Source organism: Peromyscus californicus, unplaced genomic scaffold, assembly GCF_007827085.1.
Source record: "Peromyscus californicus insignis strain IS unplaced genomic scaffold, ASM782708v3 Scaffold_3__1_contigs__length_106647218, whole genome shotgun sequence".
Classification (NCBI taxonomy): domain Eukaryota; kingdom Metazoa; phylum Chordata; class Mammalia; order Rodentia; family Cricetidae; genus Peromyscus; species Peromyscus californicus.
In genome coordinates, this window is record NW_026294551.1 from 93,912,180 (window position 1) to 93,930,674 (window position 18,495).

General features: G+C 53.1%; 2 protein-coding genes across 9 annotated transcripts in view; one reads left to right on the forward strand and one right to left on the reverse strand.

Moving 5' to 3' along the window:
- Positions 1-2,053, forward strand: part of Tsc2 (TSC complex subunit 2) — a 37,364-nt gene extending 35,311 nt beyond the window's left edge. Inside the window, 5 exon segments of the mRNA XM_052759068.1 lie at positions 161-300; positions 1,241-1,319; positions 1,385-1,476; positions 1,564-1,662; positions 1,758-2,053. Coding sequence (XP_052615028.1) covers positions 161-300; positions 1,241-1,319; positions 1,385-1,476; positions 1,564-1,662; positions 1,758-1,922 — 575 coding nt within the window. The 3' untranslated portion in view covers positions 1,923-2,053.
- Positions 2,054-2,060: 7 nt separating this feature from the next.
- Pkd1 (polycystin 1, transient receptor potential channel interacting) overlaps positions 2,061-18,495 on the reverse strand; it is a 53,056-nt gene continuing 36,621 nt past the window's right edge. For 3 of the 8 annotated variants that reach the window (XM_052759066.1, XM_052759065.1, XM_052759063.1), the window contains exons 21-46: positions 18,280-18,432; positions 17,232-17,376; positions 16,526-17,146; positions 16,050-16,206; positions 15,622-15,874; positions 15,300-15,495; positions 13,306-13,476; positions 13,086-13,229; positions 12,775-12,985; positions 12,565-12,691; positions 12,017-12,130; positions 11,860-11,909; positions 11,437-11,621; positions 11,250-11,343; positions 8,180-8,298; positions 7,900-8,102; positions 7,634-7,828; positions 7,092-7,231; positions 6,342-6,454; positions 5,156-5,297; positions 4,897-5,022; positions 4,510-4,684; positions 4,109-4,399; positions 3,890-4,024; positions 3,508-3,813; positions 2,061-3,413 (exon numbers count right to left, since the gene is read on the reverse strand). In XM_052759066.1, coding sequence (XP_052615026.1) covers positions 2,946-3,413; positions 3,508-3,813; positions 3,890-4,024; positions 4,109-4,399; positions 4,510-4,684; positions 4,897-5,022; positions 5,156-5,297; positions 6,342-6,454; positions 7,092-7,231; positions 7,634-7,828; positions 7,900-8,102; positions 8,180-8,298; positions 11,250-11,343; positions 11,437-11,621; positions 11,860-11,909; positions 12,017-12,130; positions 12,565-12,691; positions 12,775-12,985; positions 13,086-13,229; positions 13,306-13,476; positions 15,300-15,495; positions 15,622-15,874; positions 16,050-16,206; positions 16,526-17,146; positions 17,232-17,376; positions 18,280-18,432 — 5,034 coding nt within the window. In that variant the 3' untranslated portion in view covers positions 2,061-2,945. Of the gene's footprint in view, positions 3,414-3,507; positions 3,814-3,889; positions 4,025-4,108; positions 4,400-4,509; positions 4,685-4,896; positions 5,023-5,155; positions 5,298-6,341; positions 6,455-7,091; positions 7,232-7,633; positions 7,829-7,899; positions 8,103-8,179; positions 8,299-11,249; positions 11,344-11,436; positions 11,622-11,859; positions 11,913-11,986; positions 12,131-12,564; positions 12,692-12,774; positions 12,986-13,085; positions 13,230-13,305; positions 13,477-15,299; positions 15,496-15,621; positions 15,875-16,049; positions 16,207-16,525; positions 17,147-17,231; positions 17,377-18,279; positions 18,433-18,495 lie in introns of all 8 variants that reach the window. The other 5 variants (XM_052759060.1, XM_052759061.1, XM_052759059.1 and 2 more) reach the window with 2 other exon arrangements.

Sequence of the window (18,495 nt, forward strand, 5' to 3'; positions counted from 1 at the left end):
AGGCTGGCCTCTTCCAAGCCCTGCTCTCTGGGAGAGGAGCCAAGAGCTTCTGGAAAAAACAAGGGGAATCTGGAGGGATACAGAGATCTCAACCTGGGCCTTTACTCCCAGCATAAGATGTCCTGCCCTGGTACCCAGCCCAGTGTCACCCACCCTACAGCTGTTTTCCACATCGCCACCCTGATGCCCACCAAGGATGTGGACAAGCACCGCTGTGACAAGAAACGGCACCTGGGCAATGACTTTGTTTCTATCATCTACAATGACTCTGGTGAGGACTTCAAGCTGGGCACCATCAAGGTGAGTGGGATCCATGTGCAGGATACCCAGGCAGTGGCTGAGTTCTGCCACGTACACCACCAGACTGATCAGCAGCCCAGGCCATCTGTGAAAATGCTTGCTGGTGTATCTTGAATTGGCCTTGCGTGCCCTGAGAGGTAGTCCTTCTTGGGAGCCTCATGAGATGCTGTCAGGGACCCAAGGAGACATGATCACAAAACCAGTTTCTGCATCTGTAGGATCAGCTGTACCCTCACGAGGAGTAGCTAGGTGAACGTGTGCCTGTGTGGGTGTGCGGTGCCCAAAGGGAGCGTGGTGTCTGCTTGGAATGGTTTCTAAGGGTCCTTGCTGGACACATCTCAGTACCCGTGGGTCAGCACTAGTGTCACCTGTGGGTTCATGACTTGTGGGCACTGGGATGTTGAGAGCCTGGTACAGCCCAAGCTGGCAAGTCTGCAGCACAGCAGCAAGTGCCCAGACTGCCAGAGGCCATAGAGGCCACAGCAGGGCCTGAGGAGGGCAATCTGGGGTGACTGCGGTCCTTGTGAATGTCTGGTGAGACTCCAGGGCAGCTGCTTCCAGGTCGAGTGAGGGAAGATGAGGCAGGACTCTGGGAAAAGCTAGTACAGCTCACTGAGATGGGGCACATGAGCAGTGTCATCTTGAGAGTTGTTAGTAAGGCGGTGTGGAAGTTCTCTCTCTATGTATGAACTGTATGCGCATGTGTGTGTGTGTGTGTGGGGGGTTCACTCTAGGAGTGCCAGGCAGCCTGCAGACAGGTTATAAACTGTAAGCAAGTCTGTGTTGGGCCCATATGCAGAGTAGGTTGCATTTAGCCAGAGATGAAGACGAAGGCAGGTGGCCAGTGCTGCCTATTGAGGTGACAGACCTCTGACACAGCAGTGACACAGTGGCCTTCAGCACATGCCTTGCCAGGCTGACGTCCCTCTCGTCTGAGCAGGGCCAGTTCAACTTTGTCCACGTGATCATCACACCGCTGGACTACAAATGCAACCTGCTGACCCTGCAGTGCAGGAAAGGTGAGGCCCAGGCTGGGTAGGGTAATGGCTGGCCTGAGTCAGGTATGAGCACTGTTTCTCCACAGACATGGAGGGCCTTGTGGACACCAGCGTGGCCAAGATCGTGTCTGACCGAAACCTGTCCTTCGTGGCCCGACAGATGGCCCTACATGCAAATGTGAGTGGTAGCTGCTAGGACCAAGAAGGAGATGGGTGTGTGGGTGCTCCTGGATGGGAACTCACCATCCTGCTTTGGGGTCCCCAGATGGCCTCTCAGGTACACCACAGCCGCTCCAACCCCACTGACATCTATCCCTCCAAGTGGATCGCCAGGCTCCGCCACATTAAGCGTCTCCGCCACCGGGTAAGGAGGACAGGGCTTCAGAGATGTGATGGCTGAATCTGGGGACAGAACTTCTGGGCTCACTGCCAAAGCCTTCTCTCTCTCTCTCTCTGTAGATCCGTGAGGAGGTGCACTATTCAAACCCAAGCTTGCCTCTCATGCACCCTCCATCCCACACCAAAGCGCCAGCTCAGGCCCCTGCTGAGCCTACACCCAACTACGAGACAGGCCAGCGGAAACGCCTCATCTCCTCCGTGGATGACTTCACAGAGTTTGTGTGAGGCCACTAGGGCTCCTGAGGTGCCAGAGCCATGCAGCTGGCCCTTCCCTGTCTGATACCACCACCTGACTAGGCTGTACTCTCACATGAAATAAACTGGGCGTGTCCACCTGGCCCTTGGAGTTCAGAGAAGCACGGATAGCAGTCAGTCAGCTTCTTTATTTGACTTTGTCTTGTCTGTCTGGGGTTGGGGCAGGATCGAGGCTAGAGCTGCAGCTGAGCCCACAGAAGCAGGCAGGTGCTATCACACACATTCTCTTCCCCCAACCCTGGGGGCCAGCCCCAGCAGGGGTCTTGTCCAATAACTTCTCGGCATCTTTCAACCCACAGTAGTCCTGGCCTTGCTCAGACCTGATACCAGCAGATCTGGGTGCTGCCTGGCCCCAGACAAGGGAGGAAAAGGAAGCCATGGTGGCCCCAATACCGTCCAGCACCTGCCCAAGGCCAGACTCGGATCCAGTAAATGGCTGCAGCTTCCCCTGCACCCTACCATGGGTAACTTCAGCCCAAGTGGAAAATAGTGACATACAAAAATATATACATTTGAACCCCGTATAAATTACTGGCGGTGGACATACAAAAGGGACGGCGGCTAGAGGCAAGTATGCTGCACGAACAGGAGGTAATAACTTAGGGGACGGACAGGGAAGAAGTGGAGCTTAGCCCTCTCTCGAGCTTGGATCTCTAGCAAGGGGAGATGGCCGCCTAGGGGTAGAGCCGGGCACAGCCCGCTGTACCTGAGGACTCGGGAAATAAATTAGCATCTTGGAGGCTGGGTACTCACTTGGTCCAATACTGCTGTATCCTCCTGTAGGGAGGGGACCGAGGTCCTGGCTGGCTACGCAGCCTTTTTAAAGTGCTGAAGCCCATAGGCAGACAGACCCTAAGGAACTTGTATGTAGCCACTCTGGCTCAACCTTGAGGGTATCAGAAGGTAATACTGAGTGGTGTCCACCCTGGCTCTGAGTGGCCAGTGTGAAGCCACAGGCCTTCCCAGGAAAGGGAATGGCCAGGAGCTTAGTGCCTAAGTGCTGCTGGGGTGGACCTTGTTATTAGACCGCAGGGACACCTTGCTGGGGCCTACTGCCTGGTCTAGCCCCTGACTGGACCTAGCAAGGCGGCTGGGCAGAGCTGTCTGAGGGCCTGGGAAGCAGCCAGGGGAAGGTGAGAGAGGTGGTCCGCTGTGTCCATGACCTCGAAGGCTCTGGAGTTGTTGCTCCAGCTGGTAGACGTCCTCTGTGGCCTGGTTGAGTCGGTCAAACTGGACAAGCAGGGTTTCAAACACAGTATGTAGGCGTGAGGGCTCTGGCTCCAGCCTCAACGCTGAGCGGCTGAAGCCTGCACTCAGCCCATCTGGCTGGCTGGATGAGGTGGAAGGGTGTGAAGCATCTGAGCCTGCGCTGGGTGGAGGCACAACCGGGGATGACTTGGAGCCCCTGGATGAGCGGGAGGGCAGTGGCTCCATTCCTTCAAACCGGACTTTGTGGCGAAACTGGGGGCGGCACAGGGGCTCGGTCAGTCCGGCTGCACCCTGGGCTCGCGAGACCCAGGGTGTGTCCCTCTCCCCCCCACTGGGCCGTACCCACCTCCTTGACCTTGCTGAAGCCCATCCAGAGCCGAAGCCTACGCAGAAAAAGCTCCACCATCTCGTAGTCCTGAGGCTCCCAGGCTGGGCGGTAGAGCTCCCCACGCAGGGCATGGTACCGCCAACGCAGGAGGACAGCCCCTAGCCTCAGGGCACCCCACATCCGCAGAGCCCAGAGCCCCACACACAGCAGAGGGGACAGGTACCAGGACTCAGAAGGGCACAGAGCAGGGGCCCTGGCCCCAGGACACAAGACCAGGAAGGCTCGGGCCATGTTGTGGAGAGTGTCAGCACCAGAGGAAATAAGCTATGGGAAAGAGACACGGGTAAAGGCATGCCCTGATTGAGGTCCTTCCCCGGCACACCCCAGAACAGCAACCTACCAGAACAGCCATCTGAGCATAGGCCACACCGAGCACCACCAGGCCCAAGGTGGCTCCCATGAGCTCTGGCAGGGCCCGGCACAACGTCTTGCCAAAAACAGACCACTGGCGCACAAACCGCAGCTGCTGGGCAGCCTGCGGAGGACAGAAGGCATTTTGTCAGCTTTCACCAGCTCCCGGGGTCTGATCCTAGTCGGCCACCAGCCCTTCGGCCCTTACCTTGATCAAGAGCACGAAGAGTAGTGAGGCTGCCAGCCCACGGGCCACAGAGCCCAGCTGAGCCACCTGGTCAAAGCTAGTGAAGTGGCGTGGGTGGTCATGCACAAAATGGGTCCACTGGCGGTCAGCAATGCCCAGCTGGGCCAGGCGCACCAGTCCTGCGGCTGCCGTCAGCATCACCAGCAGCCACCGTGCCCAGGCGCCAGGCTGTGCTGTGCGTGCACACCCCTCTCTGCGCCAGGCCTGCACCTCAGCCACGGAGAAGTACAGGGCGAAGAGCAGCAAGCACGCCTGTGGGAGGGGATGTCTGTGAGGGGCGTGGCCAAGAGTGGCAGGGGTGTGGTCAGATTCCTGTGGGGCATGATCAGGAGCGAGGACAGGTGTCAAATGGAAGGGCATACCGAGGTGAGTAGCGGCAGTGACAGGCCGGTGCTGAGTCGCCGTAATGCAAACGGGCGGACACTGAAGGCAGCCAGTGCATGGCCTGCTACAGGGAACTCGAGGCGCAGTGTGACAGCAGCATGTAGCCCCACAGCAGGGCTGTAGCGCGTGAGTTCCACAAACACTGCACGGCTCCTGCATGGAGGGTGCTGTCAGCAGGAGGGGCCGTGTGTGCAGGAGCACAGGGTACGAGATGGGAAGCGCTACTGTATTTGGTCAGTTACACAGGCCTGGGAGGGAGGGCCCCAGGGGATTCAGGGCTGGGCATGGGGACAGCTGGCCAGGAGTGGGGCTCAGAGGCCTGCCAAGGGATCCAGACTCCTGCTCGCTTCCCCCTCAGCACCCACCTGCTGTCAAGCCAGTTGTGCAGCTGCAGGAAGCCCAGCCGTGCACGGCTCTCCTCCAGACTCAGGCCTAGCTCCTGTACATAGCCCCCACTGTCATACACTGCACAGTAGCCCCAGTACCAGGCGCTGTGGAGACAGGGCAGTATTGGAAACTCCCCAGCCTTGAGAGCATCTGGCAAGCATGCCCCTAAGGGGGCCAGAAGATCCTCTGAAGAACTTCCATCACCCAGCTGGGACCTTAGGCCCTTGCTCTACTCACCCCAGCAAGTCAGGTGCAGAGTAGGACCATGTCTCAGAACCATTTTGAGCCACACTCTGCCAGCCAATGCCATAGTCACTGGTGCTCAAGCTTCCTGTGGCTGAACACATGTGCTCTGGGCTCGAAGGCTCTGGGCAGAATGCTAGAAAGCAGAGGGCCAGGGCTCAGGACATGCTGTGACGCAATGGGTGAGCTCCTGTGCTGAACCTCCCTGAGTCCTCCCAGCCACCTGCTGTGCAGGATATCTGATCATGCTGTGAACCCTGAGATTGCTTCTTTACCGGAAAAACTGTCTCTAGTTGTGGTGTGGCTCAGCCGTAGCACACACCTTTAATCCAAGAGCTTTCTGCTTGAATATTGTAAACAGAATTAAATAAAGTCAACCATGCATGGGTCAAGAGGCAGAGCAAGCAACCATTTGACAAGGAAGTGAATTTAGGATTATTAAAAAAAAAAGAGTAAGAAGAGTGAGGAAGACAGACAGACACACAGGAAGTAAGAGGAGGGACATTTGAGTTCGAGGGGGTTTGAGACAGTGGAGGAAGAGAGAGGTGGGACAGCAACTGAGGAGGAAGGTCAGCGGGCTGCTTTCTCGGCCTCTCTGAGCTAGCAGGCTTTCACCCCAGCATCTGGCTCCAGAGTCTTTATTGGTAAAATTGAACGATTGAGATTTTGTTAAAAATAACATCCCACGCAACCGAAGTCAGAAGCTCATTTTTTAGTAAAAGGGGAACCTGTAGGGCCCTGGCCCCCGTTTTGGGTAACTGTTGCCTTGCTTGCTGACCTTGACCTTGACCTCCTCCCTATGCTAATTCCCTGCCGGTTTCCACCCTCCTGAATGCTTAAGGGAAGTTCCTTGTCTGTGTATCCTGCATAATGGGCGCTAACAGCTTAGATGCAAGATTGTCAAACATCGGTAGTGAACTTCTGCCCTCCGGGGTTCTCCCATTGTGCTGTAAGCCTGTATTTAAGACCTCCTCCCTCCTTCAATAAACGGCATTCGGCATAAAACAAACAAACAAACAAACAAAAGTCCCATAAAGCAAACATTATTTTATCAGTTATAGAAAGGCAATGAAAGAAAACTAAAGAAGAGGACAAAGGTTAAGCAGAGGTCAAACAGCTCAGCTGCAGGCTGCAATGGAAGGAACAGGGTAAAAAGCACAGACTGCGGTCTCCAGCTTACCTTCCTGTAGCCGCACCTGCCGCAACCGTGGGGGTCCCAGCTCAGGACTAGACTGGTTCCCATGGACATAGGGCAAGAGGACATGTGACATCCATGGCCAGAACTCATCAGACCTGCCAGCAAATGTCAATCTCTGAGGTCAAGGCTGTCAGAGCCCAGGAGGCGCTGCTGCAGCGGTCTCGGGGGTAATGCTGGGCCCATGTTCCCTACTCTTGGACTGCTGGCATTTGGGGCAGAGAATTCCATCCTGATGTTGTGCTGTGTACCACAGAAGACTAAGCAGTGTGCCAATTCTCTACCCACTGTATACCCCAGCATGTACTCTGGTCCTGACAACCAAACAGGAATCTAGATCAGGAAGGTCCAATCTTTTAGCTTATCTGGGCCACACAGGGGATTCTAATCCACAGCCTACAGGTTTCAAAAGCATTACACAGGCTCATTTCATATGAATATAATTGTGATTATATTGTTGTCTACAAAGTTCAGTTGAGTTATAAAAACAAAACAAAATCAAACATAAAACATCTCATGCTTTAAATAGCAGACTTAGGATTTTGTGCTGGGATTCATTCATAGCTGCCCTGAGTTACATGTGGCTCATGAACGGTAGGACACCTTTGATTCCAGACACTTCCAAATGTTCCCTAAAGGCTGGGCTGGACTAAAGACAAAACAAATATGGGCCTTGGTGGGCACCAGTGCCACCCTGGCCCAATGCATGGATGTGTGTGTCCTGAGTGTCCCTACCGGGTGATGGCCAGAAAGGCTTGGCTATCCAGCTCCTGCTTGATGGCACTCTGCAGTCGATAGGCGTGACCATGGCAAGAAGCATCCCCATAGTTGGCCAGGAGCGTCACCAGTAAGAAAAGCATGTACACCAAGAGGCTCTGCATGACAAGGAGAGACGGCTCTGATCAGCTAATCCCATCCCACAGGGCCAGCGCAAGGCTTTAAGACTACCCAGTGGTGCCCGGCGGTGGTGGCGCACGCCTTTAATCTCAGTACTCAGAAGGCAGAGGCAGGTGGATCTCTGAGTTTGTGGTTAGCCTGGTCTACAAAGCGAGTTCCAGGAAGGCCAGGAAAAAAGAGAAACCCAGACACAGAGATAGGCTCTGAGAACTAGAACAGCTGTGCCTAGCGCCCTCAAGGCCAGGTAAAAGCAGGAACTTGAGATGGGGGGTAGCAGGTGATAGCAGGGCAGAGCTACAAAGCCCCGAATGCCCACTGTTGGTCAGGTGTGGCGCAAACAACTGGAGAGGGAGCAGAGGTGATCTGTGGTCAGAGCTCACCTTCAACATGTCATGGAGCTTCTTGACCTTTCGGGCTTCCTCTTTTGCCAAGAAGAGTGCAAACCCATGGGGGGGCCGCACACGGGGCACACGTTCACTCACAGGTGTCACAGCGGGGCTTTCTACCAGAGTGTCATCTTCATCAGGGTGTAGCCGCTTGGCTACCAGGGAGAAGTAAAGAGCTTCCAGCAGGACCTAGGGTGGCAGTGCAATCAGCTGGCAAGCATGAGACTGGCAGACCCCCTCCCCTCTACGAATCTTCTCACCTTAAGGGGCTCCCAGCCAAGAAATGAGGCCAGGAAGCTGGAGCTGCTTGAGAGAAGCCACATGACACTCACGCTGGGGGGGAAGCTGGCACCAATCCACCCCGAGACCGCTACAGCCACTGCTACCAAGAGTAGGCTGAGCCCATGGGCCAGGGGCGCACACCAGGCAGGCAACAGTCGCTTCCGAAGACCTTCCACCATTCCTGGAGACACACAGACAGCTGCATGGCTGCCAAGCCAGGTGGGCCTAGGAGGGATGTCCTGGTCTGTGTGAGCATACCTGTCCTCGAGAGCCTTGTCACCAGGGGCTGTTCCCAGGTCAGGCCCATGCTGGGTGGCCTCTTCTCCCCCAATGTCTGCAGCATCAGCGTTTCTGTTTTCTCCCCAGGAACACTGGACCTGGGCACAGGGCAGGGCCATGAGTTTTGTGCATCCCCCCAGGGAGAAGGGGCAGTAGTATCAGTCTGCATTCATCTGGGGTCCTTCAGCATCTCAGAGTCCTAAACCAAGTGAATGTGGTGCTGGCATGGATGACACCCTGGTCATTGTCCTTGCTTGCTTCCTGTATATACACCCACTGCCCAGGGCCCAACTAAGGGACTAGTAAGTCCTTATCTTATATGTTCTGTACTGGCATGACCCAATGGCCCTTCTTCAATCTCATACCAGCCACACAGGACTGTGTTCTAAACCTTGCATGCACTCTCCAAGCCCTGCCCTGTAGAATGTTACTGAGGTGCACATTCCTGTGTGGTTCTGCTTTTAAAAAGGCCAGTCTGGTCTACACAGTGAGTTCTAGGCCAGCCAGGGATACACAGTGAGACCTTGTCTCAAAAACAAACGAGTAAATAAATAAGGAAGCAAAGCTGAGAGGGTAAAAGAAGACATGAGACTGCCATGCCGCCTGAGGGGAAAGTCCCCGTGGTATTGGTGCTTCCCGTGCCCCAGAGACTGTTAAATACATGGTCCACACCAAGTGTGCACCTGCCACTGAGCCTTGCCAGGTATCTCTGGATCTGTGCTACTTAGTGAGCAAAAGCATGTGAGTTTATCAGGCAAGCACTCACAGAATAGCAAATAATGGAAATGTTTTTTCTTTAGACTGACTTTGCTGAACACAGAAGTTACAAAGCATTTAGCTAAGAGTTTAAAATTTGTCAGACGGTAGTGGCGCATGCCTTTAATTCCAGCATTCAGGAGACAGAAGCAGGCGGATCTCTGGGAGTTCGAGGCCAGCCTGGTCTACAGATCGAGTTCCAGGACAGCCAAGGCTACACTGAGAAACCCCGTCTTCAAAAACAAAAACAAAAACAAAAATTGAGGACATTTAATATCAGCATTCCCAATGTGCTGAGGAAGAGGCACATTAATAGTTCTTCCTAGTCATTCACTGTGTGGCTGTCTACAGAATGTATATAGGGACAGACACTGGTAAGATGCATTAGCACAGAGCATCAGGCTGTCATCAGACGCAGCTGCATGAGCAAGCTGTGCCTGTCACTGTACAATCAGTGACCCGGTACTGGTCCATTCCTAACTGGATGCCAGGCACGGCTGGACACTCTGAGTGTAGGACAGTGAAAGAACAAAGTCTCTGCACTCAGTGTACTGCTCACCAACAGCAGAAATAGGTCACTGTTTTGGGAGCAGGGAGGGCCTGGAAAGGTGTAGCACATGTAAGACACACTTAGGTACATGTTGTGAGACTTCACTGCATCCACACCAGGTAACGACAGGCCCTGTTCAAGCCACATCAAAGCAAAGCAAACGAAACACCTCTGGGGAAGGGGACTGTGGGCAGAGGGACCAGCAGATGCAGGAGACGACGCCGGGGAAGAGGTATGCGGAGAGGTGGAGTGGAAGGGCCTTTAGCTCTGTATGGTACCAGGACTGCATCACTGTGGGAGGCCACCTATAAGATGGCCCCCAACAACTCTTCCCCTGTGTAGATCCCTTCCAGAGTAACTGAGAGGGTATCTGCAGAACCAACAGTGTGCTATTAACGGGGCTTGTAATAAAAGATGTGGCTTCTAACCTTGCACTAGGAGACCGCGTACTCCTAAGGGTATTAGCTGGCAATGGCCATCCGCCCCACAGTGAAGCTGACATGGGGATAAGCGGAGTCTGCCGACAGCCTGGCCAGTGTACCCACTGTCCTTTTTTTTTTTTTTTTTGGTTTTTCGAGACAGGGTTTCTCTGTGTAGCTTTGCGCCTTTCCTGGAACTCACTTGGTAGCCCAGGCTGGCCTCGAACTCACAGAGATCCGCCTGGCTCTGCCTCCCGAGTGCTGGGATTAAAGGCGTGCGGCGCCACCACCGCCCGGCTCCCACTGTCCTTTTAAGCACTAAATACAAGGTAGTGGTATGTGATACAGCAAGAAAACGAGGTGCCAGGAGAGCAGGGTTGGAGAACTACTGAGGAGGTACAGACTACCTATGGAGCAGGCCCTAGTGATGGTCCAGGCAGAAAAGGCATGAAATGGAGGTGCACCTGGGAACACACTCATGCCTGCATTTGGAAAGAAGCTGAGAGTATTTATTAAAGAATGATGGCAAAAACAGTCACAGAGCCCAGATTTGTCTCAGTCCACTAGAGAGAGGAGGCAGGAGGGACATAATACTTCTGGGGACTCAGCCCTGGGTTGACTCTGGGCAGTTCAGCTGTGGGAGAGCTTCAGGTGGTAGGCCGGTGGCACCGGCCAGCAATTCCCTGTCACTGTTAAGCCTTTCCTGCCATAGTCAAGTAACTCAGAGAATTCTCCTTTTCTATATTCTGGTATAGTTCATACATCACTAATTTATGATTGTTTGAAATTTAGAATGAAAATGTGGATAGTGAAATAGATGTAGATGAGAAAAAGAATATATATTCTATGTGAACTCTTCTCACTGAATTGGGAAAAACCAAGAAACTTGATCATTTTTAAGCATTAAAATAATCAAAAGAGTCTCAAAATGAAAATATGATATTTAAAAACTTTTCCATGATTTTTCAGTTTTGATACCAAGTCAAAATTCCTTTATGGCTACACAGTGAGTGAGACCCTGCCTCAAAACAAAAACAAAATTTCTTCCCAGACCAAGGCCCTGAGGTCCATACTGGTGGCTTCTCCACTGTCTAATGCATCCCGCTTCCACCCCTTCTCCAAAGGGATGATGTGCTGGGCCCCGGGTTCCCATGAGCTCTCCTCCACAGGTGGCGAAGTGTAGGCTCAGAGCAGTCAAGCAACAGAGGCACAGTCCACATGGGTAACAGGACAGCCAGGATAGCCTCAACTTCCTGAGGCAGGCGCAGGGCCCCAACAACCACCACAAACACCCCACCTCCTTTCAACCATGCCAGGCACTCACAGGCTAGTAAGCAGGTCAGTTTCTATGAGGGCATCCTGGGTAGGAATCAGGTTGCTGGTCCCATCGGCCAGGACCTGCTGGATCAGGTCTTCATCTAGAGGGAACAAAAGTATGTAAGTGGCATGACACTTAAAAAACTTGCGTTCTCCTAGAGTTTAGAAATCATTCCTTCCCACTTCTGGCTCACCTGATGCTGACAAGTATTTAGCAGGCAAGGAAGGGCTAACCAGAGAGACGCCATCTTCCTCTGGGCCCAAGATGTGGCCAGGTCTATTCTGTACCAATTGCTGCAGTGTGCTGCTCACGACAGATGGGTCACTGAGCAGGTCTGGCCAACTGAGAGTGCCCTCACTGGATGGCCAGCACACGAGGCTGTGGGAAACACAGACATTGTTAAATGTACCTGATCCAAGCCTACTCACACAAGCACAGGAAGCCACACACACAAGGACACACCAGCTTTGGAGCAGCCCCACTCCTGGGACCTTATATGACAACAACCAGAGACAGCCGAAAGAGGATGGGGACACACAGCCGACCACCCTCGCATGGCCTGCCAGGCACTGCTGCTGACTCAGCTGAAGCTCCCAGACTCTCTAGGCAGCCTCACCTTTTAGCATCTTCCAGAAACAAGTCATCCTTCACTTGCCCAGCGAGGGCCTGCTGAGAAGGGGAAAGTGCCTCAGTGTGGTCTGCAGCAGCAGGAGTGACAGCCCAACCAGCCCTAACCAGCTCACCCTGCCCTGAGTCCCTGGGGGAGTCTTCACCTCCGTGAGGCCAGAGAGTGTGAGGAGGGAGCTGTCCAGCACGGATGGGTCCAGGTAGCTGTCAACATCGAGGGCCTGCTGCCCTGTGTGGGGGGGGTGTTGGTCACCAGACACCTGAGGACAGAAGGGTGATTTCAGTCTCAATGGCTGGTCGAACAGGGCCGGAAGCTACTGGCCTGGTTTCTGTCTGTGATGATTCTGAATGATTTACTGGCTCTAGGGCTACTTGAATTCTTTTTGAATTGGTTTTGGCAGTTTGTGTCTTTCTAGCAATCAACTTTCCTCTAGGTCCCTCACCCCTCTGGTGTATAGCTGCTCATGGAATTTGCTTCCAAGCCCCATCTATTTCTCTGGAGGGGATGTCTCCTCTAACTCATGGTTTGGTAACTTGAATCTCTTCCCCTTCGGTCAATCTAGCTGGTGGCTTATGAGTTCTGTCCATCCTTTCATAGAATCACTTTTGGTTTCTAGATTTTCCCTCTGGTTGCTACACCAAACAACACAAACCACACTCCACCTCAGAGTTCCGAGACCCTTGCCCAGCTCACCTTACTCCGTGACATCCGAAAGAGGAACAGGACAGCCAAGTAGACAGGGTAGACCACAACACTGGACACAAGGCCAATAGCAACTGTGTCAACACTTGGTGGGATCAGACTGGATACAGGCCCCATGCTGAGGTGACAGAGAAGACAGGGTGGGTTAGGGAGAGGACTAGAACAAAGTCAGCCGGGGGCAGCAAACCTCACAGGACCTACCTGTATGTGCTATCTCCCACGACCCCATACCACACAGCATTGGCAGCCAGGAACAGGCAGAGCAGGAGGACACAGCAGGTAACCCTCTGGACTCGAGTGAAGCGGCTCCGAGGAGGTCTGTCCCATAGGGACAGCCAGATGTGCTTGTCAAAGAAGCCTCTCTGCAGTTCGGCCACTAGGAGGCGCTGGAACTGCCACAAGGCAGCTTCATCTGGGAGGATTCAGATTTCCAGCAGGGAAGCTGGGTCAGCCACCCACCATTATCATCCCCTCTCCCTGTCTCCACTCCCAGGGCAGGTGGGCAGCCTTACTTGCCGCAAGCACCTCCTTCTCCACTAGGCCCCCGTTGGCCTCAGTCTCCACAGACAGCCAGTCGTTGACCAGGAAGAAGGTGCTTCGGGCACTCTGCAGGTCCCTGACGATGATGTGCTGCAGGAACCAGGCGGGGCTGAGCCCTGGGGAGAAAGGGACCCAGGTAAGGACTGAAGCGGACTGGCAGGATGCAGGGGTGGCAACAGTTCTTACTCAGACCTTTGTTGTCATGCCACACTCTAATCTTCCACACGCTGCCCAGGCTGTGCGGGGTAGCAATCTGGAAGATGTCCAGGCTGTTTCGATGAAAAGCTCTGTCCCCATCTAAGTGCCGGTGACCACTCCGGTTGTCCTCTCCATACAACATGATGCCGACGTGAGCCGTGGTACCTGGAGAGCAGAGGACTCTGGGTTTGCTATTCAACACATTGAAACTCCTATCAGTCATCCTGTCAGCCAACAATACAGGTAGCCCTTAGCTTTGAACAGGTTTTGAAATTTTTACTTTTATAGTAATGCGGATTGAACCCAGAACCATATGAATGACAGGCAAGTATCCTACCTCTGAGTTCCATCCCTAATCATTTTTTAAAAGACATTTTATTTTAGCACAGGATCTCATTAAGTCACTCAAACTAGTCTGTAACTTGCCCTCATTTGCCTGAGTTTGTGATCCCCTCAGCCTCCCAAGTAGCTAGGATTACAGGCCTGCAAAACCAGGTCCAGTTTGTAGAGTTCAAACAGACCCAAATTCCAGGTTCCTCAATCTGTTAACAAACACCAAGTCCACAACAGCATGGCTTCCAGTGTCCAGGGTGTATGTGCTGAGCTCAGAGCTGTAAACCTGGCCAGCCTGTCATGTGACAGGCTACATGTACCAGTGACCAGGCACATCTGCAGTTCAGTCACACAGGTAACAGCTATGTGGCTAGGTAGTCTACTCTCTAGAGACGAACTCACAGCTTTAAAAACTGGACACTCAGAAGAGAAAACTGGCCAGCAATAATGAAAGCATGGTAAAAAAATAAAAATAGGTGGGTTTAGCCGAGCAGTGGTGGTGCACACCTTTAATCCCAGCCAGTGGATCTCTGTGAGTTCGAGGCCAGCCTGGTCTACAGAGCAAGCTCCAGGACAGGCACCAAAACTATACAGAGAAACCCTGTCTCGAAAAAAACAAAAACAACAACAACAACAAAAAATTGGTGGGTTTAGAGTAGAGCTCAGGGGCAGAATATGTGCTCAGCAGGAGGCCCTGGGTCCATCTCAAGTGCGCATAAAAAAAATGAGTGAAAAATTGCAACACTGGAAATAAAATTAGAATAAAAAATAAACAAAATTGTTGAAATAAGCTCTTGCCTTGGAATTTGTCAGCAAAGAGACTTTGCATGTAAACAAGGGAAGTTGTCACAAGAAAGGAGGGGCCATCTCCACAGAAAATGTTGATGAAGGCTTCCCAAAGAGTTCCCAGGGAAATTTCACAATGTTCACAGCAAAAAGAAAAATGCTGGAAGGCAATTCAGACTTGGACTGTGATACTTGCCAGAGCTTACTCTGTCCGAGAAGTCACAGAGTAGCTGTAATCACACTATTTTGAAGTTTCCAAATGCTTTCACTTCCAGGGTGTGTCTGTACGTCTATGTTTGGGACAGGGTCTTGTTATAAAGCCTAGGCTTGTGAGCTGCCCCCGCCCCCAAGACAGGGTTTCAGGGGCTGGAGAGATGGCTCAGTGGTTAAGAGTATTGGCTGGCTGGGTGGTGGCGGCGGCGCACGCCTTTAATCCCAGCACTCGGGAGGCAGAGTCAGGTGGATCTCAAGAAGCCAGCCTGATCTACAGAGTGGGTTCTAGGCCACCCAGAGCTACATAGTGAGACTGCACCCTACCCCAGCCAATAAATAAATAAACAAACACTAAGGGCTACAGAGCAATTACAATAGAGCGGTTTGAACTTGTGTATGTGAGGCCTGCTCCACTCGGAAGTGAGAAGTGCCTTCTAGGCTCTTGGACTTGTTGTCTTTCTCAGGAAAGACACATGAACATCAACTGCTCTGTGTTTGTGCGGTGCTGTGGATAGAACCCAGGGCCTTTGCATCCTAGGCAAGTGTTCTGCCCCTGAGCTACATCCACAATCACCAAATGGGGTCCAGGATTGTGACTGCCAAGTCTAGGCCAGGGTAGACTCCATATCCCCACCCCTAATCACCCCTTTCCTTACCTGAACCTCGGCTCCAGCCAGTCTTGACCAGGATTTCGTATTTGAAGCGGCCCCCCTTCCCACAGAACGGGATGACACGGACTCGGCTAACATCCAGCTGGTCCAGCTTGCGCAGGATCACAGCCATGACCACATAGGTCACCAGACATGTGGTGTATGTCAGCAGGACAATGGAGTTAACGTTAGCAGAAGGTTCCTGAGAAGAAAGACTCATCAGGAACTGGTGGCTTCAGCTCACGCACCTCAGTTTCCAAAGATGTAATGAGGATGCCCTAGGCTCTCTCAATATGGAAAAAGATCTAGGAACAGGAGCATCACTCACAGGAAAGATGAACTGGACATGGCTGGGAGGCACAAAAAGGCTGGCCCCAAAGGCAGTGAGGTGGCGGGTAAGGCAGACAGCCTGACTGGGTGAGGTCTCCTCCAGTGGTACAATCCCCTCAGTTCTCCACATCATCATTTCTTCACTGAAGTACTGGCACAGGGATGTATACAGACCAACAGACACCTCCAGTGCAGACCAGTGGAAATGGCTCGTCAGGTTCAGGTAGTAACTCCTGCCCAGTGACCCAGTCCTACAAGAGACAGAGAGGTGTCACTGCCAGACTCCAAGGCCCTGAGTGTCACGACCAGCCTTCCTGTTGCCCTGGTTCCATAATTAATTAATGCAGGACAAGCTGCAGTCACCCTTTCCCCACCTCCTTCCCCTCTGCAATCCCCACTTGTGTGGTCCCAGTGGGAGGCACTCACCCTGGGGCAATGAAGAAGGTGTAGGGCCTGTGATCAGCACCCTCAAGCACCTCCAGGCTGATCCTCCTGCTGGCCGAGCAGTTGTCCTCATTGGGCTGGGACGCGGAGTGCAAGTAGACAGCCAGGTAGGGCTCAGGCTCCTCAGATAGGTAGCGCTCTGGGGGTCACACACACACAGTATCAGACCCCCTCCAAAAAGCTCGTAACTCTAAGGACACCCTGCAAGTTGTTGTCATAGGGCATGAAGGCCACCTAAGCAGAAGATTATAAGAACCTCCACATGGAAGTCAACACATGCTTCTCTGGGGCTACAGGTCTATGGGCTTTATGGAATGAGGGCAACAGAAGAACTGAGTGTTAGCCAGGTCCCCAGGACCAGTGACTGTAAACTTAATGCTATCTGCATAAATACACCCTCCCCAGGGACAAAGATGGAAGAAGGACAGGCAGGTCATGTGCCTACCCCTAACACCCACCATTAAGCACTGTGTAAGTGATCCTCAGATGCAGCCCAGCTTGAGGGTTGCTGTTGTCTGCAGTGACCACAGCACTGACTGAGGCCTGGGGCTGTATGATGGTAGAGCCTGCAGGGTTGTGGGAGCCCTGGGCAGCCTGGTCTGAGTTGTTTGGCACCTTCACTGTGATGGCACGCTCTGAGGCCAGCCGCTCAATAGGGATCTGGGTACCAGTCTGCGTCTGGAACGCCATAGATGCCACTTTGGTGGAGACAGTGTAGTTGCTAATGTAGCCGAAGGGAAAGGGGTTGGAATCCACAAGGAAGATGAGTTGCACTACATCACTGAGGTTGGACAGGGCCCCACTGAAGGCCTCAGGAATGGAGAAATGGCAGCTGGGTCCCAAGGTTTTGCCATAACACAGAAGGCTGAGTGGGTCTGAGCGCTTGCCCAGGGCCACAATCTCCTCGCCCACCAGGGCCAAAGGCTCCTCATTGAGTACTCGGGAACGCATAAGGATACACATGAGGGCTGACGAGAGGTTGTAGGCCTTGGATGCCACCATCAGTGAGGGCGGCTCAGCCCCCAGCTCCAAGGGCTGTGGGCCCTGCAGATCCAAGCTGGCCAGGTGGATGAGGTCACCTGGGACAGGCCAAGAAGAAAGGGAAGTTGAGAAAAAGTGGTAAGAGCTGGAGGGGAGGGAGGGGGTGGGGGGCAGCTTGTACACCTGTGATATTGAGGATGCTGTCAGCAATGGTAGTGGGTGTTACGGTACCCTCAGTGGTTTCAGCTTGCAAGATGCGCATCATGCCCTCCAGCTTCTGCAGCATCTTCTTCAGGCATGAACGGCACATGAGCTCCCTGCTGGATACCTTCGAGGGAGATCAGCATGGCCTCCAGACCCATCCGCAGCACAGAGACTCATGGCATCTATGGTTCCCACCCCCACATCACTAAATGGCTGTCTCCTCACACTGGGTGGGATTCTAGGCAGCTTCCTGCCTCTAACCTGTCTTCAAGGCTTTGCTTGCTAAGACTTCTTTTTATGTTTAAAAGTGCTTCGTTTTCACCCATACCAGAAGAGGGCGACAGATCCCCTTACAGATGGTTGGTAGCCACTGTGTAGTTACTGGGAATTGAACTCGGGACCTCTGGAAGAGCAGCCAGTGCTCTTAACTGCTGAGCCATCTCTCCAGCCCCCACTAAGACTTCTTCTATGACTCCTCCCAATGCAAGGATACAGCCAAGTTCTTCCTGGGGCCTCCATACTAATCCCCCCAGCTATCTGCTTCCACGGCTAAAAGCAAGGCAGATGTCTAGAGTCCAAATCTAGATATACTCAAGGGCATAGCAGCCACATGGTGACAGTGACCTCTACCCAGAGCTCTCTGAATCTCTGTCCTCTGAGGACTTGTCTGTTCTATTGGTCCCTATACCAACCCCCATCCTGACAGAGTGCCTTCCTATTAGATATGGGTCGTTTGGCTTACAAGTCTACAGCTTGGAAAATGGCTACCTCATAGGTCACTAAGGCCATGTCAGGTAAGCCTAGTTAAGTGGGACATGACTACAGGCCTGCTGAGAGGGCACACATACCTGGACTACTCTTTCCATCCAGACACCCTATAGGCACCAGAAGAGCAGGTGGGCTCATACTGGGAGACAACAGGGAGGCTGCACAAAACTGGCACAGGTCATAAAGAGCCCCCAGCCCGTAAGCCCTGCTCATGCTGCACAGGGTCTGTGCATGGGGTGTAAGGCTACATCTGTCTTACCATGCACTGGGCCAGTGCAGCAGTGATCTGCTGGATGTCATCCACAGTGTTGACCCGCAGGGAAATCAGGGTCTCTGTGATGTTCTTTCGTATTTGGGCTCGAAGCTGCTGCTCATGGTTGGGTTCTGATACCATATCTGGAGCCTGCTCATACTGGAGGAGGCAGAGAACATACAAGAACCATGAGAGAGGACAGGCCTCCCTGTGATCTTTAGG